General features: G+C 37.8%; 1 protein-coding gene across 1 annotated transcript in view; it reads left to right on the plus strand.

Moving 5' to 3' along the window:
* Positions 1-15,741, plus strand: part of grk3 (G protein-coupled receptor kinase 3) — a 60,631-nt gene that overhangs the window by 2,162 nt on the left and 42,728 nt on the right. Inside the window, exon 2 of the mRNA XM_051907176.1 lies at positions 9,747-9,823. Coding sequence (XP_051763136.1) covers positions 9,747-9,823 — 77 coding nt within the window. The remainder of the gene's footprint in view (positions 1-9,746; positions 9,824-15,741) is intronic.

The raw sequence follows: 15,741 nt of genomic DNA on the forward strand, positions 1-15,741 counted from the left end.
TTAATATTTTATTGTGAAGCGACGGGTTGACATGTCAACATAACAGGGTTATTCATTTTCCCTGTATTTTGACTGAATATTCGTGTAATTTGACGTTAGAAATTATGTCACCATCTTTAGTAATGGCCTCTCATGTAACGTACACACAGGGTTTGCTATACTTCTTGCTTTCGCTTACAGAAAAAGTACTGTGGTATTTTCGGATAAGCTACTCGTTTATTTGGAGATGTACTTTAGTAATACCATATTATTTAATTACTTTAGATTGCTATGCAAAAACCAAGGTATATTATAATTAGGCCTGTTCTGAGACCAGCACTTTACCATGGTAACACCACAGTACTTTTTTCTAAGCGTTGGCTCAATCCTAATTATTGCTGTTTTCTTGTGTTAAAAAGACTGTGTCACCCATTTTGTGCTGTGTTTAGTGTTTTTGAGGTTGTTCAGCGCTTACTGAGGCCTGTTGGGAAAATTCCCCCGTGTGAATCAATGGCTCTTATCACCTGTAGATTTGCACCAGGTTGAGGGTGATATTCACTGTAAACAGTTCGAAATTCTAACATTGGCTTCACATTTGGACTTGCATACTCAATAAGGCATACAAGTGCCCTTTGTTGACTGTTTTAAATGGTTAGACCTTGGAAACGTAGAAGACAGTATATATTGTAATGGAGTATAAATGTTTTCCAATGTTTCTCATCTCGTAACATTCAGTCTGCTGATATTTTCCATCCGATTAATCGAAGAAATAACCAACATATTATTGAACCAATTCATGTACATGAAGCACTTCATATTAGCTAGGCATTCAACAATACTTGCCCCTCAGAAAGTGAATACAGGAGTCAGATGGAAATACTAAACCCATACTAAACATAACTAGATCGACCTAGTATATTTTCAATTATAGTCTTTGTTGGAGATGATTGTACCTGTTCTCTCGGATACCATGTTAAAGTCTCTTGTGTCTATTGGATTTTTTTTTTATTGCCACTGTCCGAAAACCGTAAAAGTGATGAATTGGCTATGCCTTCACTTTTTATGTAGTTATTTGGCCGTTTACAACCCTATCGGGAGACTGAACGGTGAACACTGTAAATGTTGTTTAAACCTGCTTTTGGTAACAAACCGAGGCCAAAGCAAAAGGAAATGGTATTTCAGATTTCATAGTTTGCTCATCCCATGGGATCACTATGGTGATATGACTGTCAGTTTACAATGTAAAGCCTGTAGTTCAACACAAAGGTTTTATTGTACAGTTTACATGAACGCGTCTCGATATAGACTGTGCATTCGTGGAATTGCAGTAGTTGGAATGTTTTTAAAGTTTATATAACACTTAAAAGTGATTAGTGATCTCTCAGTGCAGCTCAGGGCTCAACACTAAGGATTTTTTTCTGCTGGCCCAGTCGGGCCAGTGGTTCAAATTTTGTGGCCCCACCACAAAAAAAGTAATTAATAAATAAAATAAAATGGGTATTGTTTTCGTTAAGGATTGGCATTTTTCAAAAAATATTGTATTTCAATATTTGGACTTTGATTATCGTACAGAACGCACATATACACTCGAGTCAGCATGTGGTTATTGTGTTTATATTGTTTCACGTTCATGTTGAGAAAAAGCAAGAATATCCACATGCTCGGTGTGCTAAGTAGGACTGCGTATCGATACAGATGTCCCGATTTAATTCTGATTCGATATTCCCGATTTGATTCACTGAATTCAGTGATTCAATTTTCACTGGCCCCACCACAAAAAAAGTAATAAATGAATAAAATAGTTATTGTTTTTGGTCCATGTATCTTTATATTGTAATGAATAAGGTTATGACACCAACATTTTAGATACCAATGAAACTGAACAGTTCTCGGTTCCAATTTCAATACCACAGCTAAAACTACTATCTGATATAAATTTCAAAGATTATTAAAGACAAGTAAATGGTCATTATGAAAAAAATAAAGTCAAATAGGTCAAAGTCAAATAAATAAATACAACAAAGATACAAATGAAATAATCAGTGCTTTTCAGGTTTTTCAGGTAGGTCTAACAGTAGTTTTCAGGTACAGAAATTGAATAAAGTAATCAAATGTAAAATAACTGCATATAATCTTCACTGTACAAATTAAACAAAGGTTAATCCTTATTAAAGTTACAAAAAAAGTTATTCAATGCAGTGATGGACCGCTGTCTTTCCTCATTTGACTGGTCAATAACAATGTTTCGGTGTTTGGATTTCATGTGATTTATCATAATATTACCACCACAATGAGAACTTCACCCGACAGTGTTTAGACACAACATGTTGATTCATTTTAGGGCTGCCCCTAATAGTCGACTAACTGTTAGTTGCAGGAAAAAAACTCCACAGGAAGTGGCGAAATCCTGCCGTTAACGGCAGGAAATCCAAACATTAATCATTCATCGACCTCAAATATGGCTTATCACTTGAAACATGTAAGTAGTAGCAACTTTACAAGTCCACTCTCTCTAACGTTAACGTAGATAAATGTGCGCTATTTTTTGCGCTTATCCAATTGTCGTTTTTGGTCATGCAGATAAGAATAATCCAACATTCGAAATTGTTTGGTTTAAATGGTTTGCTTTTATTTCTGTAAACTCAATAAATTAAAATGTTCAGACAGTCTTCCTCTGTTTTTTCCCCCCCCACATTCATAGTTATTACGTTTGCCTGTGCGCTGCTGCAAGCTTTATGCATCCGTGTAGATCCGAAGAGTTTTTTTTTTTTTTTTTTTTTTCAGGGGTGGGGGGTGTCAGGGTGAGTTTGCAGGCACAATAAATCGAAAATGGGCTACTTTCCCATATACTGGAGTGAGGCCATGAACGTTTCTTGAGCTGTCCTGTTGTGATCTCTTTTTGGCGCTCTGTGGTGTGACGGACACATCACTGAAGCGCTTCAGTTCAAACAGAGGCAGAGCGCACGAGAACTGATCATCTCTTCCTCTTTACAACACGAAATAAACATGAATGGATGTAGGATGAATGAATACCGAAGGTATGTTGAAAGATACAGTACAACTTACTGAAATCCGTATCATGTCATATGTAATGTTAATCGATCAATGATTGTTTCAATCACGGAAAAAACGCCAATAAAATAGCTTGTAAAAATGTCACATTTACCATAACATTTACCTCAGAAAAGCCGTTCAATGTTAAAAAACTTGTTAGTCAGCTACAAAAATGAACTTAGAGAGGAGCATTTTGATACATATCCACTGTGACTATAGGCCATTGCATATTCATGTACTTAACATGTGCTTCAATACTGAATGTATAAAACCGTTTTATGACGGCCACCATTTAAATGTTTAGGCCGATATTAAAAACGAGTAGAAACACAATTATGTCATTAAAAATTTATTGTAACGTTATTAGAAAAACTTCTTTGTGTAATTTATATGTAAGTAGCTTACAAATCAATTAATTTTAACCTTTAATATTATAATGATGTACCAGCTGTGGTTCCCTGTATAGTTTACAGCATTATTTGAGTTATTTTTTCTTTGAGGAAATTTGCCATGTACTGTACCTGATAGGCCCCAAATTAATCATTATTGAATTGAAGGTAATCAAATCGAAATCAAATCGCAAGCTCGATTTGAATCGAAATCGAATCCAGTTGTGGAATTTGTGGAATTTGTGTCAATGCCCAGCCCTAGTGTCAATAAATTTTTATTTATTTATTTATTATTTTTTTGTTGATTTTTTTTCCCATTTATTTTCTTGTGGGAGTGCACCAGAATGCTTAGTTTATATTCTAAAATCACAAAAATTTTCTCAAGGGGGAGGATGCCCCCAGACCCCCCTACTACTATTTACTTTGTAAACATGTCACCTTTTTAACCACTTTGGAGTTTGCAGGTATGTATATAGGCGATCAAAGGCTCATTATTATGATTTATATGGTTTATTAATATAAAAGTGTGATTAGTCGAATAATCGCTTAAATGAGCGATGACTACTTGACTAGAAAAATCTTTAGTCGAGGGCAGCCCTACAGTCTTAAGTTTACATTCACTTAAGACAAAACCGGCTGTGTTTACGTGGATGCTTGCTAAGACTGGTATTTTGAAACTGTTTTGTGTGTATTTGACCGTTTAAGTGCAATAAGCCGTGAAAAGAACTCAATTTGGTAGTTTCAAGTTTGAGAGGCAGTTTCATGTGTGTGTGCTTTGAGTGCGAGTTCACAGAAAACCGTCTCTCAGAGAGAGCATGAGTACTGAATGGTTTTGAAATCACTTAAATGCTTAAATTGGCAAGACTTAAAAAGATGTTCAAATGATAAACTTAATGTGAGTGAAAGTCTTTTATCACATCGGGCAGCTCGCTTGCAGTGCAGAGGCAATGTGCTGATGTGAAGGCATTTGCGCATTTTGAGAGAGAGAGAAAGAGAAGACATGGTACTGCTGAATCACTCACGCTGTTTTTTTTAAATTACGTCTCACAGAAACTAATGATTTGATCTGATGATTTGTGTGGAATAAATTTCTCATTCAACCAACATGCTATAGTGCATAATTGTTTGCAGAATTTCCCGCATTATAAACGCAAAACCTGTGGGAATTAGTAAAATTATGCACATTCCGAAATTCAGGCCCTGATGATGGTGATAATGATAATAATAATATAATGTATTGCTATTGTTATTATATTCAAGTTGTTTGGCTTCCTAAAAAAAAAAACCCAGTGTGAATGTGATGTGGACTGATACACTATCACAACTAAAAAAAAAAGTCAATTTTAAAGGTCCAGGTACGTCAGTGCAAAGACTTTTTACTCTGTTCAATTTGGTCAAAACACTTTGGTTCAAAGTGTCCAGATTGATGCACTTAACTTTAAAATGTACCAGCCTCCAAACACTGGTAAAGATATACTACATTTGTTTAACTTGTTGCTTTAATTGTTAGTTAAATGTAAAGTTGCATGCATTAACCTCAGTGTTCATGACTTTTGTTTTGTAGCATGCTGATAGATTTTGAAACTGTGCCACCTTGAGCTTTAAAGAAATTTTTGTTTGTGATAAACTAAAACATTGAACTAAAATATAGTATAAAACCTTAATCCAAAAAAAAATCTTTTGTGCATTTTAAAGGATTAGTTCACTTCAGAATTAAAATTTCATCCAAGATGTTTCTTTCTTTCTTCAGTTGAAAAGAAATTAAGGTTTTTGAGGAAAACATTTCAGGATTTTTCTCCATATAGTGGACTTCAACAGTTACAAATGGGCTGAAGGTCCGAATTGCAGTTTCAGTGCAGCTTCAAAGGACTCTACACAATCCCAGCCGAGGAATAAGGGTCATATTCTAAAAAAAAATAAAAATGTATATACTTTTTAACCACAAATGCTCGTCTTGCTCTGCAATGCGGCACACATTACGTAATCACATTGGAAAGGTCACGCATGATGTAGGCAGAAGTACCGCAGTAGGGCAAAAAACTCCATCTCATTTTCTCCTCCAACTTCAAAATTGTCTGACATCGTTGTTTTACCTTTTTTTTTTTTTTTCTTTTTTTTTTCTTTTGACTTAGTCTTTGCATGTTCGCTTTGTAAACACTTGCTCGGTACTTCCGCCTACATCACGCGTGACCTTTCCAATGTGATTACGTAATGCGTGGCGTGATGCAGAGCTAGTGCAAGATGAGCATTTGTGGTTAAAAGTATGTAAGTTTTATTATTTTTAGAAAATTACTAATTGTTTCGCTAGTTAAGACCCTTATTCCTCGTCTGGGATCGTGTAGAGCACTTTGAAGCTACATTGAAACTGCAGTTTGGACCTTCAACCTGGAATGTTTTCCTCAAAAACCTTAATTTCTTTTCAAGAAATAAAGAAAGAAAGACAAACATCTTGGATAACATTGATTGGGATGAGTAAATTATCAGGAAATTTTAACTCTGAAGTGAACTAATCCTTTAAGTGCTTAATTTTATTACTGAATCTTTCGGATTACCTCCCAGTTATTTATAGAGCTGATCCTTAGTGATAGTCCCCAATGTAAACACAACATATAGACCTGCGAAAGCATTCAACCAGACGTTTTTGAAGAATGAGTTGGCCAGCATCTGAACAGAGCCACAGTAAACTCACAACGAGATTCATTTACGGTTAATCATCTTCCTTCCTACGCCAAGGCTAATATAAACGTCTCTCTCTGGGCCGAAATGATGCATGTGCCGGTGGGCTATTTAGCCTCCCCGGATGATGTGGTAATGTGCAGTATGAATCTGAAACGATAACGGGTTGGCTTTTCCGTTCAACAAATGGTAAGCCATACATCCGCTCTTCATTGTGATTAGTCTGCTTTAGTGGCTCTGTTTGCTCTGAGGGATTACTGTAGTCCGCAGCAGGGCGGCATTACCACAGATCGAGTGAAAGCATTAGCCGTTGACATCAGTGTCCCCATCATTAGCATTATTACGGGCTCCATAAGCTCTGTGCCACTCCCAGCTGCACCTTCTGACTACCACAAGCCGTTAAACATCAAACTCTCCTTGTGACATTCGACTGCTTGTATGTTGTCATTCCGTAAGCAACTGTGGCGTAAGAGAACCATATCAATATCCCATATTGGCAGCGGAAATGATCCAGTGTGCATAAAAACATAAGCTGCTGGTACAATAAAGGCGTTTGTTAATAAATAGAAGGTACTTTGTCCTTTGCCAGCAGAGAAAGTAGCGGCGGAGAGAGATAGCGCGGCTCTGCTACATTCTCCTCGGGCCAGTCGCGAGCCCGCTGGCAGAGAGGTGAGATTTTGACAGCATGACTGGAAGTGTTTGAGGAGCTGGCAGGATTGTTTGACAGCGAGACGAGTGGAAGAGACTGGAGATTGTTTCAGTCACGTAGACGTTGGACCGTGGGACGGAACTGATGCGATTGCAGACCGACAGAGAAAGAGATGAATGTGTCTGAATCCAGAGAGAGAGAGACGGGCACCAAGGGGTCGAGGATGTTGTGGTTGAATGCAATTTCTCTTGCACGAGTGCAATCCTGCATTTTAAATCACATCCATTAGTCAGTGGTTTTGAACTAGTTACCACTTTTGAGATGCTAAAGGCCAGTTAATGTGTCATAATAATGTAGGCCAGGCGATAAAATATGAATGCGCTGCGTGAGTAAAACATGTAGTCATTAATAAATGAGAAGTTTGTTTATGTCTTTAAAGGGCTCATCGCAGGCTTGAGGTTTCAGCCACTCCAGTGTATGGTTTATAAGCGCTCCAGATATCAGCTTTTGGTTTTTACGGTAATGTGTCAGGTCATTTACTAGGGCAGGGCGCTAAAATGTTGCTTTTAGGCCTATATTGACCCGATATAGCTCTATTTATGTATCGGCTCAGAAATGAAAGGGTGGGTTTTCAGCATGCTTAATACATGAAATAGACTAAATATTGAATTATTTTATTTTATATGCATCAACATAACAAATGCATGCTGATAAACAGTAGTATTTAGTAGGGCTGTGACGAGGCGAGTATCTCACGAGAACGAGACGAAACAAGATTTTTACACAGTATTTTTAAGAAATCCTCAATGACGAAATACATGACTAGAAAAATAGTCTGTAGATGCATTTGAAATAACTAATCATCTTGTAATGAATGTCATTTCAGTTCTACTTTCTGAGTATGAATTATCATATGCAGTAAAAGACAACAATACTCAAGCACTGTAGAAGGAATAACAAACTCAACTGACTGGCTTCTCTCCTGTATGATTTCATATGAGTCTCTTCAGACCTCAGAACTGTACATGATTTATGAGCTTCTACAACTTTTGACCTCCTAACTGAACTCCTTTCCACAAATTGATCATAGAAATAAAAACAGTATAAATAAAAATTAATAACCGTTTTACGTCTTAAGTGCAAACAATAAATGTAACCATAATCAAAGTACTCTCTCAACATTCAAAGTGCAATTAGAGACCACATTTTTCTTCAAGCATGATACAGAGCTAAGAGATGGTAACAACTACACAGCCCAGCCTAAGATAGCTTTCATATTGGGAAATATTTGCATGCATCAGGGAGCCGCTTTCAAAATGTGGGGTATTGAAATCATGTTTGAATGCGCGCTCATGTTTCACTTTTGTTTCTGGTTTCACAATCGCACGTACTCAGTGAATAAGGGGCGGTGGTGCTGAGCACGCTTTCTACAAGAAAAGACATTTGTAAGACGCTTATGCTCTGTTGTGCAACGAATCCTTCACCATGGTCTTGTCAGTCATCTCATCACATGCTCTCGTCACGTGATCAGTGAACTCTGATTCCTGCTGCACTATGTATGGCTCTGCTGCTCATGTTGGATAAGCTAGATGCGAACTTTATCCAACTGAATTAAATGGTTTTTATTTCTATAAAAAGCAAAACGACAGTTGAGGCCTAATGTAAACGTATTATAATTTTGTTTAATGTAAATGTAATTTCACCTTCACACTACGTCATGGCAATTTCACGAGACAGCTTTTCACCTCGATGAGAAATCTCGTCACATTTTAATCTCACGAGATCTTTCGTCACACCCTTAGTATTTAGCTTCGTATGCTACTGTTCAAAGGTTTGGGGTTGATAAGATTTTTAATGTTTTTAATGAAAGGTCTCTTATGCTCTCCAAGGCTTTGATCACAAATAAAGGAAAAACTGTAATATTGTGAAATATTATTACAATTGAAAAGAACTGGTTTCTATTTTAATATATTTTAAAATGTAATTTATTCCTGTGATCAAAGCTGAATTTTCAGCATCATTACTCCAGTCTTCAGTGTCACATGATCCTTCAGAAATCATTCTATAATATTCTGATTTGCTGCTCAAGAAACATGTGGTGCTTCATACTTCTGTGGAAACGGTAATATTTTTTTTTTTTTTAGGATTGATGCATAGTAGGTACAAAAGAACAGCATTTATTTGAAATAGAAATCTTTTGTAACATTATAAATGCATTTGCCACTTTTGATCAATGTAATGTGTTGTTGCTGAATAAAAGTATATATTATTTTACTGACCACAAAATAGTTTTTGAATAATGATAAAAATGAATTGTTGATTTGGAGCCATGAATTGATTCATTGAAATGGATCAAAGTTTCCAATGCCATTTTTGCACACTGTCTTTAGGAAACTTAACGGCCAAATATAAATTGCATGATTTCTTCATGATATTCACAATATTGCTTATTTTTTTTATTGCCTACTAAATTATTATAAAAATGTAATGAATATTAATATATCATTGCACAACCCCATTTATAATAGCAATCCTGATAGCAGCCCTGTCCATTTGCTGTAATGTGTCAGGTCACTCACTACAGGGGTGTCTGTGTCTGGTCCAGGACTGCAGGAGCATGTTTTGGGAACACCTCTATCTCCCCTGACCTGCACTCTGACTCTGTGGGGCTGTGGTTGGGTGATAATGAGCCCTTGGAGGGGGTGCTAATTGATTCAGTCTCCCAAACTTGCTGCTCATTAACACCCTCTCCCAGGGCAGCGCGACTGTGCCCTCCTTTGGGAAGCGACGGGCAGAGAATTGAGCAGGTGGTTGTGGAGAGACCTAAACTAAGGCCGGGATCGAGGTGGAAGGGCAGTGTGGGAGGCTGACTTCACCTCAGTGACTCAAATCCAGATGCCTTTCTGGGTCTTAGCTGGTGTGGGGTATGGATGGTGTTTGTTTTGCATATGAAATTTTGAACTAAAGTCACCTCTTTATTTTTACCCATTTTCTCGCAGTATTCGGAGTGTCATGCAGAAGTACCTGGAGGAAAGGGACGAACTGGCCTTTGACAAAATCTTCAACCAGAAGATTGGTGAGTTTTCTCTATGCTTTATGTAGCTTTCAGCCAGTTTTGCATTGCCAAAAGGTCAGAAATTCTTAATGTCATCATTTCAGCTTTGGAAAATGTCCGACTCCAAACGGAGTAATTCTTTGAATAAGCATCTAGAAAACACCACAGACCCTCGAGGAGGACATTTTAATCACCATGAAGTTAAATAAGGATCTTGTTCTTCCTTTTTTCTTATCTGAGTCAAAGACAGCTCTTTGTTCTTTATCACTGGCCGTTATGTCTGCTTTTCTCTGTTAGTCACCTGAACAGTTAAACTCTTTGTCAGACATCATGTCGTACAAATGCGCTTTTGTTGTGGTTTGATGAATGCATATGCCCAAATAACCTCAGGTACCTAAGTGAAAGCATGCTTTTTTCCCACTCTGTGCTTTTGGAGAAAAGGCGTTTGCTGTGATGTGTGAAGTGTGAGCTGTGAAGGCACCATGGGAACACGGCAGCCAGCCCCAGATTTTGATTAACTTTAATTTTTACTTACTTTTGTGTCTGAAGTCCCAAGTGAGGATCTGCTTCAGTGGTTTCTCTCTCTCTCCTGACTTCTTTCGCTCACATTGCCTCCATGCATTACACAATAACATGCTGATAGTGCCTTACGTTATATGTTATGTTAGTTGATATTCTTATCGCCTACTATTTTAACCAGAGAAATGAGAAAACAGACATCAGAGATCAGTGAATATGAGAATGTGTTGTTAAATTATTAAATAGCCTAAAATCACAGGGAGTACTTAAAGAAAAATATTGTAGGTAAAAGGGACAAAAAAAAGTTTGGGAATCCTTGTGTTAGAAGAAAGAAATGGACCAGGCTTCTGTTAATGGTTTGTCTTCAGACATTGGCTGCTTTTCCACCGTCGGGCCAAACCGTTCTCGTTGCTTAACCATTCCATTCCATGCCGACCCGGTTCAGTAATCGTGTCATGCCGAACCAAGATCAAGTGTAAATATAACTGGAACCATTCTTGACTATTCTTAAAACCATTCGGCCCGACGGTGGAAAAGCGGCTAGTATTAGAGTAGTTGTAGGCCATTGTGCCCCGAACTACCTAGATCATCTGTTTAAAGACACTATAATACAGGTCTTTTATTGATCCCATGGAAGTATGAGTGGTGTTGGATGAGATAGTAAAATAAAAGCAGATAAAAAGTGTCCTGCGTGCATGTGAACTCCTTCAGTACTGTTTGAAAAGCATCCCAGGATGCACCTCTTGTAGTTAAGAAGCTATTCTAATATGTGGAAAATGGTAATAATAAATAATGCGTAGGTGTGTCGACATTTGACTGGTAGTGTTTATGTATTCTTATTCATGTTTTCATAGGCTATATGTTTGTGACTGTCAATGTTGTTACAAAAGTGTAACATAGTATATGATGAGTCACTCTTATTTATGTATATGTAAACAAGTGGCCTTCCTCGGTGGGAAGCCTGTTTGTGGTATTAACAGGGAAATCAAACTGCTATGCGAGTGACATGTCGATGAGGCTTAGCAACAACAACAGAAAAAAAGTATTAATTAAATGAAAGAAGTATTTTCACTAATGCAAATATTTGAAGCTTGCAAATATTCCAGGTCCTCTCTGAAAAGAGAGCAGGAAACCAAAGTCCGCTGCGGTGCCGCTAGTTCACCATACTGAATTTGAATGACAAATGTCTCAGTTTTGCATCTGACCAGTGGAAGGAGATAATGACTCAGGGGCTGGTTGCATAATCAGATGCTTCCCTTCTGTCTTTGTCTTTTAACCCTCGTTGCTGTGGCATTTCGTGTTTATTTGATGAACCGAATAATGTTGCATGATGGCTTTTCTAAGCCAATTCTTTCAGGTCGTGTTCAGTTGTCATAGCTGTGGCATATTGGTTTGTTGGTCTCGTGCATAACGTTAACATCCAGAAAATATAACATTGCATTGTTTCTCATATGATTTGTCTCTTTTTAGTAGGCCGTCTTGATTTACTGCAAAAAACTTGATTTTCTTCCCACTGTGAAGACCCTACTCTCGCTGTGATCCGCCTAGTCATATGAGACCTAATAGGGAGCAACAAGTAGCTTTTTACCATTAAAATTGCATGAGAAATTAATAGAAATGAATCTTGCTTAGCAGGAGGAGATGTAGAGAACAACACGAGGATAAAAAGCTCAGGCTCAGGGGTGTCTGTCGGCCGAGAATGACAGTGGAAAATGCCATCCTCCTTCATTGATTTAATTTGGTTTGACAGTCACAGCCATGAAGACGTTCGCGTGGTAAAACTGAGCTTTTGATGTTTGACTTTATTGGCAGCAAAACTCGATTTACTGGCACGTCTGGAATGGTCTAGATAATGCTGTCTGTACATGTTATGATATGAAAAGCATTAGTAAATATTGAAAAATGGAGCAAAGGGGTTATTTAGCCAAGTCTGGGATGGTTTTTTTTCCCTCTTCAGCAAGATTTGAGATGTTTAATCTGAAGTTTAATACTTAGGATAAGATCATCAACATTGTTCTGAATGGTTTGATTGATTTTTTTTTTAATGCATTTTTTTCTCAGCATTAAAAGCTTTGAAGTGATTATCAGTCCTTTTGAGACACATGACCAATTTAGGGGTGTGACAAGACAGTTGAGAGACCAGATGAGATTTTTACGCAGTATTTTTAAGAAATCCTCAATGACGAAATGCACGACTAGAAGAATAGTCTGCCGGTGCATTTGAAATGTTTTAACTAATTATCTTGTAATTTCAGTTCTACTTTCTGAGTATGAATTATCATATGCAGTAAAAGACAACATTACTCAAGCACTGTAAAAGGATTTACCACAAACTCAACTGACTGGCTTCTCTCCTGTATGATTTCATATGAGTCTCTCAGACCTTACTGTACATGATTTATGAGCTTCTACAACTTTTGACCTCTTAATAAAAACGGTATAAATTAAATTGAATAACAGTTGTCTCTTAGTCTTAAGTGCAAACATTAAGTGCAACCATAATCAAAGTACTCTCAATATTCAAAGTGCGAATAGAGACCACATTTTTCTTCAAGCATGATACAGAGCTAAGTGATGGTTACAACTACACAGCCCAGCCTAAGATAGCTTTCATATTGGGAGATATTTGCATGCAGGGAGCTGCTTTGAAATCGCGTTTGAATGCGCGCTTGCCTTTAACTTTCACGATCACATGTACTCTGTAAATAGGGAGCGGCGGTGCTGAGCGCGCATTCTACAAGGTAAGACATTTATCATACATTAGGCTCTGTGCAACGAATCCTCCACCATAGTCTTGTCAGTCATCTCGTCACTTACTCTCGTCATGTGATCAGTGAACTCTGATTCCTTCTGCACTACGTACGACTCTGCAGCTCGTTAAATGGTTTTTATTTCTATAAATAAAACAACAGTGGACTGGAGGCATAATGTAAACTAAGCGGTGGCATATTCTATCCAAATTTCATCCTCACACTGCCATCATGGCAATATCACAAGACAGCATTTCACCACGACGAGAAATCTCGTCACATTTTAATATCTGTCCATCGTAATGAGAGAAAAAACTTAATCTTCCTCCTTTGAATGTGCCAGACAAGTGTAGCTTTTAAAAGCTACCACTGTTCTCTTTCTACGCTCTCAGGTTCAGCTAAATCTTTTTGCCCCCCATTCTCAAACTCTTCCACGACCTACATGCACCAAAGATCTTGCATGCTCTGCAGATCGATAAGCTTGTTACATTGATGCTTTTTATTTAAGTCTGGGAAGTCACGACTGGCTGTAATAAATAATGTGGGGTGGGTAGCTCAGGTTGAAGATGAATAGCCCTGTTAGCAGAATGACATTGGTGTATTGGTGCATAGACACTTGTATGCATGTATCTGTGCAGTTTGACAGCAGTTTTTGGGCTGATGACGTCTCTCCATCCCCCTCTTCATGACACATGATTTATTGGACCATGTCTGTACTCTGAAACGGAGATGCTGCACTGCAGTGCAATTCTCTCTGTCCTTTGCACTCTTCTTCTCCTGTTGCTTTTACTTGTTAGCATGCTTCACTTTGTGGCAGGTGGCATCAGTTTTGCATTTTGTGGCAAGCTGAATTTTTGCAACAAGGTCTTAAACCTGTGCAGAAATAAATGTTATGGTTCTGTTGTGCTACAGTTCGAATATTAACATGACCAATGTAGATGGGGATGTTCAAGTAGTTTACCCAAAAGTGAACATTCTTCATCATCTTAATCATTTACTCATCCTTATGTTGTTAAATAAGCATAAAAGGAAATAAATAACACACATACATTCATGCATTTGGCAGATGCTCTTATCCAAAGCAACTTGCATTGCATTCAAAGTCATTTTTTACTGAAAGTCAAGAGGTTTATGTCTTTCTTTCTTCAGTCGAAAAGAAATTAATGTTTTTGAGGAAAACATTCCAGAATTTTTCTCCATATAGGAGACTTCGACAGTTAACAGGTTGAAGGTTCAAATGTCAGTTTCAGTGCAGCTTCAAAGGACTCTACACGATTCCAGCCAAGGAATAAGGGTCTTATCTAGAGAAACGATCGTCATTTTCTAAAAAAAAAAAAAAAAAACATTTATATACTTTTTAACAACGTTGGAAAGGTCACGAAAAAAACGAAAACATCTCATTTTCTCCTCCAACTTTAAAATAGTCCGACATCATTGTTTTTACCTTTTTTTTGTAAAGGCTGTTTGACTTAGTCTTTGCATGTTTGCTTTGTAAACACTGGATCGGTACTTCCGCCTACGTCACGCGTGACCTTTCCAGCATGATTACGTAATGTGTGAAATCATGGACGCGCATCGCAGAGCTAGTGCAAGACAAGCATTTGTGGTTAAAAAGTATATTAATGTTTTAAAAAAAGTTAGAGAATGACAGATTGTTTCGTTAGATAAGACCCTTATTCCTCGGCTGGGATCGTGTAGAGATCTTTGAAGCTGCAATTTGTACCTTCAACCCATTGTACCCTAGTAAAGACCACTTTAAAAAAATCCTGGAATGTTTTCCTCAAAAACCTTAATGTATTTTCGACTGAAGAAAGAAAGACATTAACATCTTGGATGACATCCTTTAAATCTCATTTAAAAAAATGCACATGCGTGAATGACATTTTCTGTTTTTCACACAATGCTATTGTATAGCGTACAGTATATAGTGCAAAAGTTATAGTGACAACTTTTGTAGTTTTTGGAGCTTGACAGCTCCTGGTCACTTGCTTTTGTTGAATGGAAAAGAGTGGTTTGGACATTCTGCTAAGCTTCTCCTTTTATGTACTTTGGAAGAAAGACAAACCAGGTTTGGAAAGACATGAGGGTGAGTAAATGACGCAATTTGAATTTTGTCCGAACTAATCCTTTAAACCACTCTTATATGCATTTCACACATCATTTTGAATGAAAGTAATGAATATTTAATGTTGGTTGTATTAGTGCGATCACGCTTCTTAATTTGTCCTGTCAGGGTCATCCAAAACAGGCGAAAATACCACCAATAGCTGTGATTGCTCTGCTGTGAGTCAGAGTACTTGTTTATGATACACAACCAGATGAGCAGTCTCTTCATTTCCTGGCCCACCCCCCTTCAGAACCATCACTTATCATGCAGATCCCGCCTCCCTCTTTATCGTCAGTAATGGTTTCACGATGACAGGCCAGAGCTGTCAAAGGACACAGTACACGCCGTCCCCGAGCACACACATCGTAAAACCATCCTCGTATCTCTGCGATCGCTTTCAGCCGGTCGGCTGTCATTTATTCTGCTGCATGCGTCTCATGGCTTTGATGCCTGAGGGAGGCGTTCACAGCTCCTATTGATCTCCCTAACGTTCCGATCTGTTGTTATGATGTTATTCCTCTATCTGCCCTCCTCCTGGTTTCTTCATTTGTGTTCTGCCTGTC

The sequence above is a fragment of the Ctenopharyngodon idella genome, chromosome 10 (assembly GCF_019924925.1).
Source record: "Ctenopharyngodon idella isolate HZGC_01 chromosome 10, HZGC01, whole genome shotgun sequence".
In the NCBI taxonomy this organism is placed as follows: domain Eukaryota; kingdom Metazoa; phylum Chordata; class Actinopteri; order Cypriniformes; family Xenocyprididae; genus Ctenopharyngodon; species Ctenopharyngodon idella.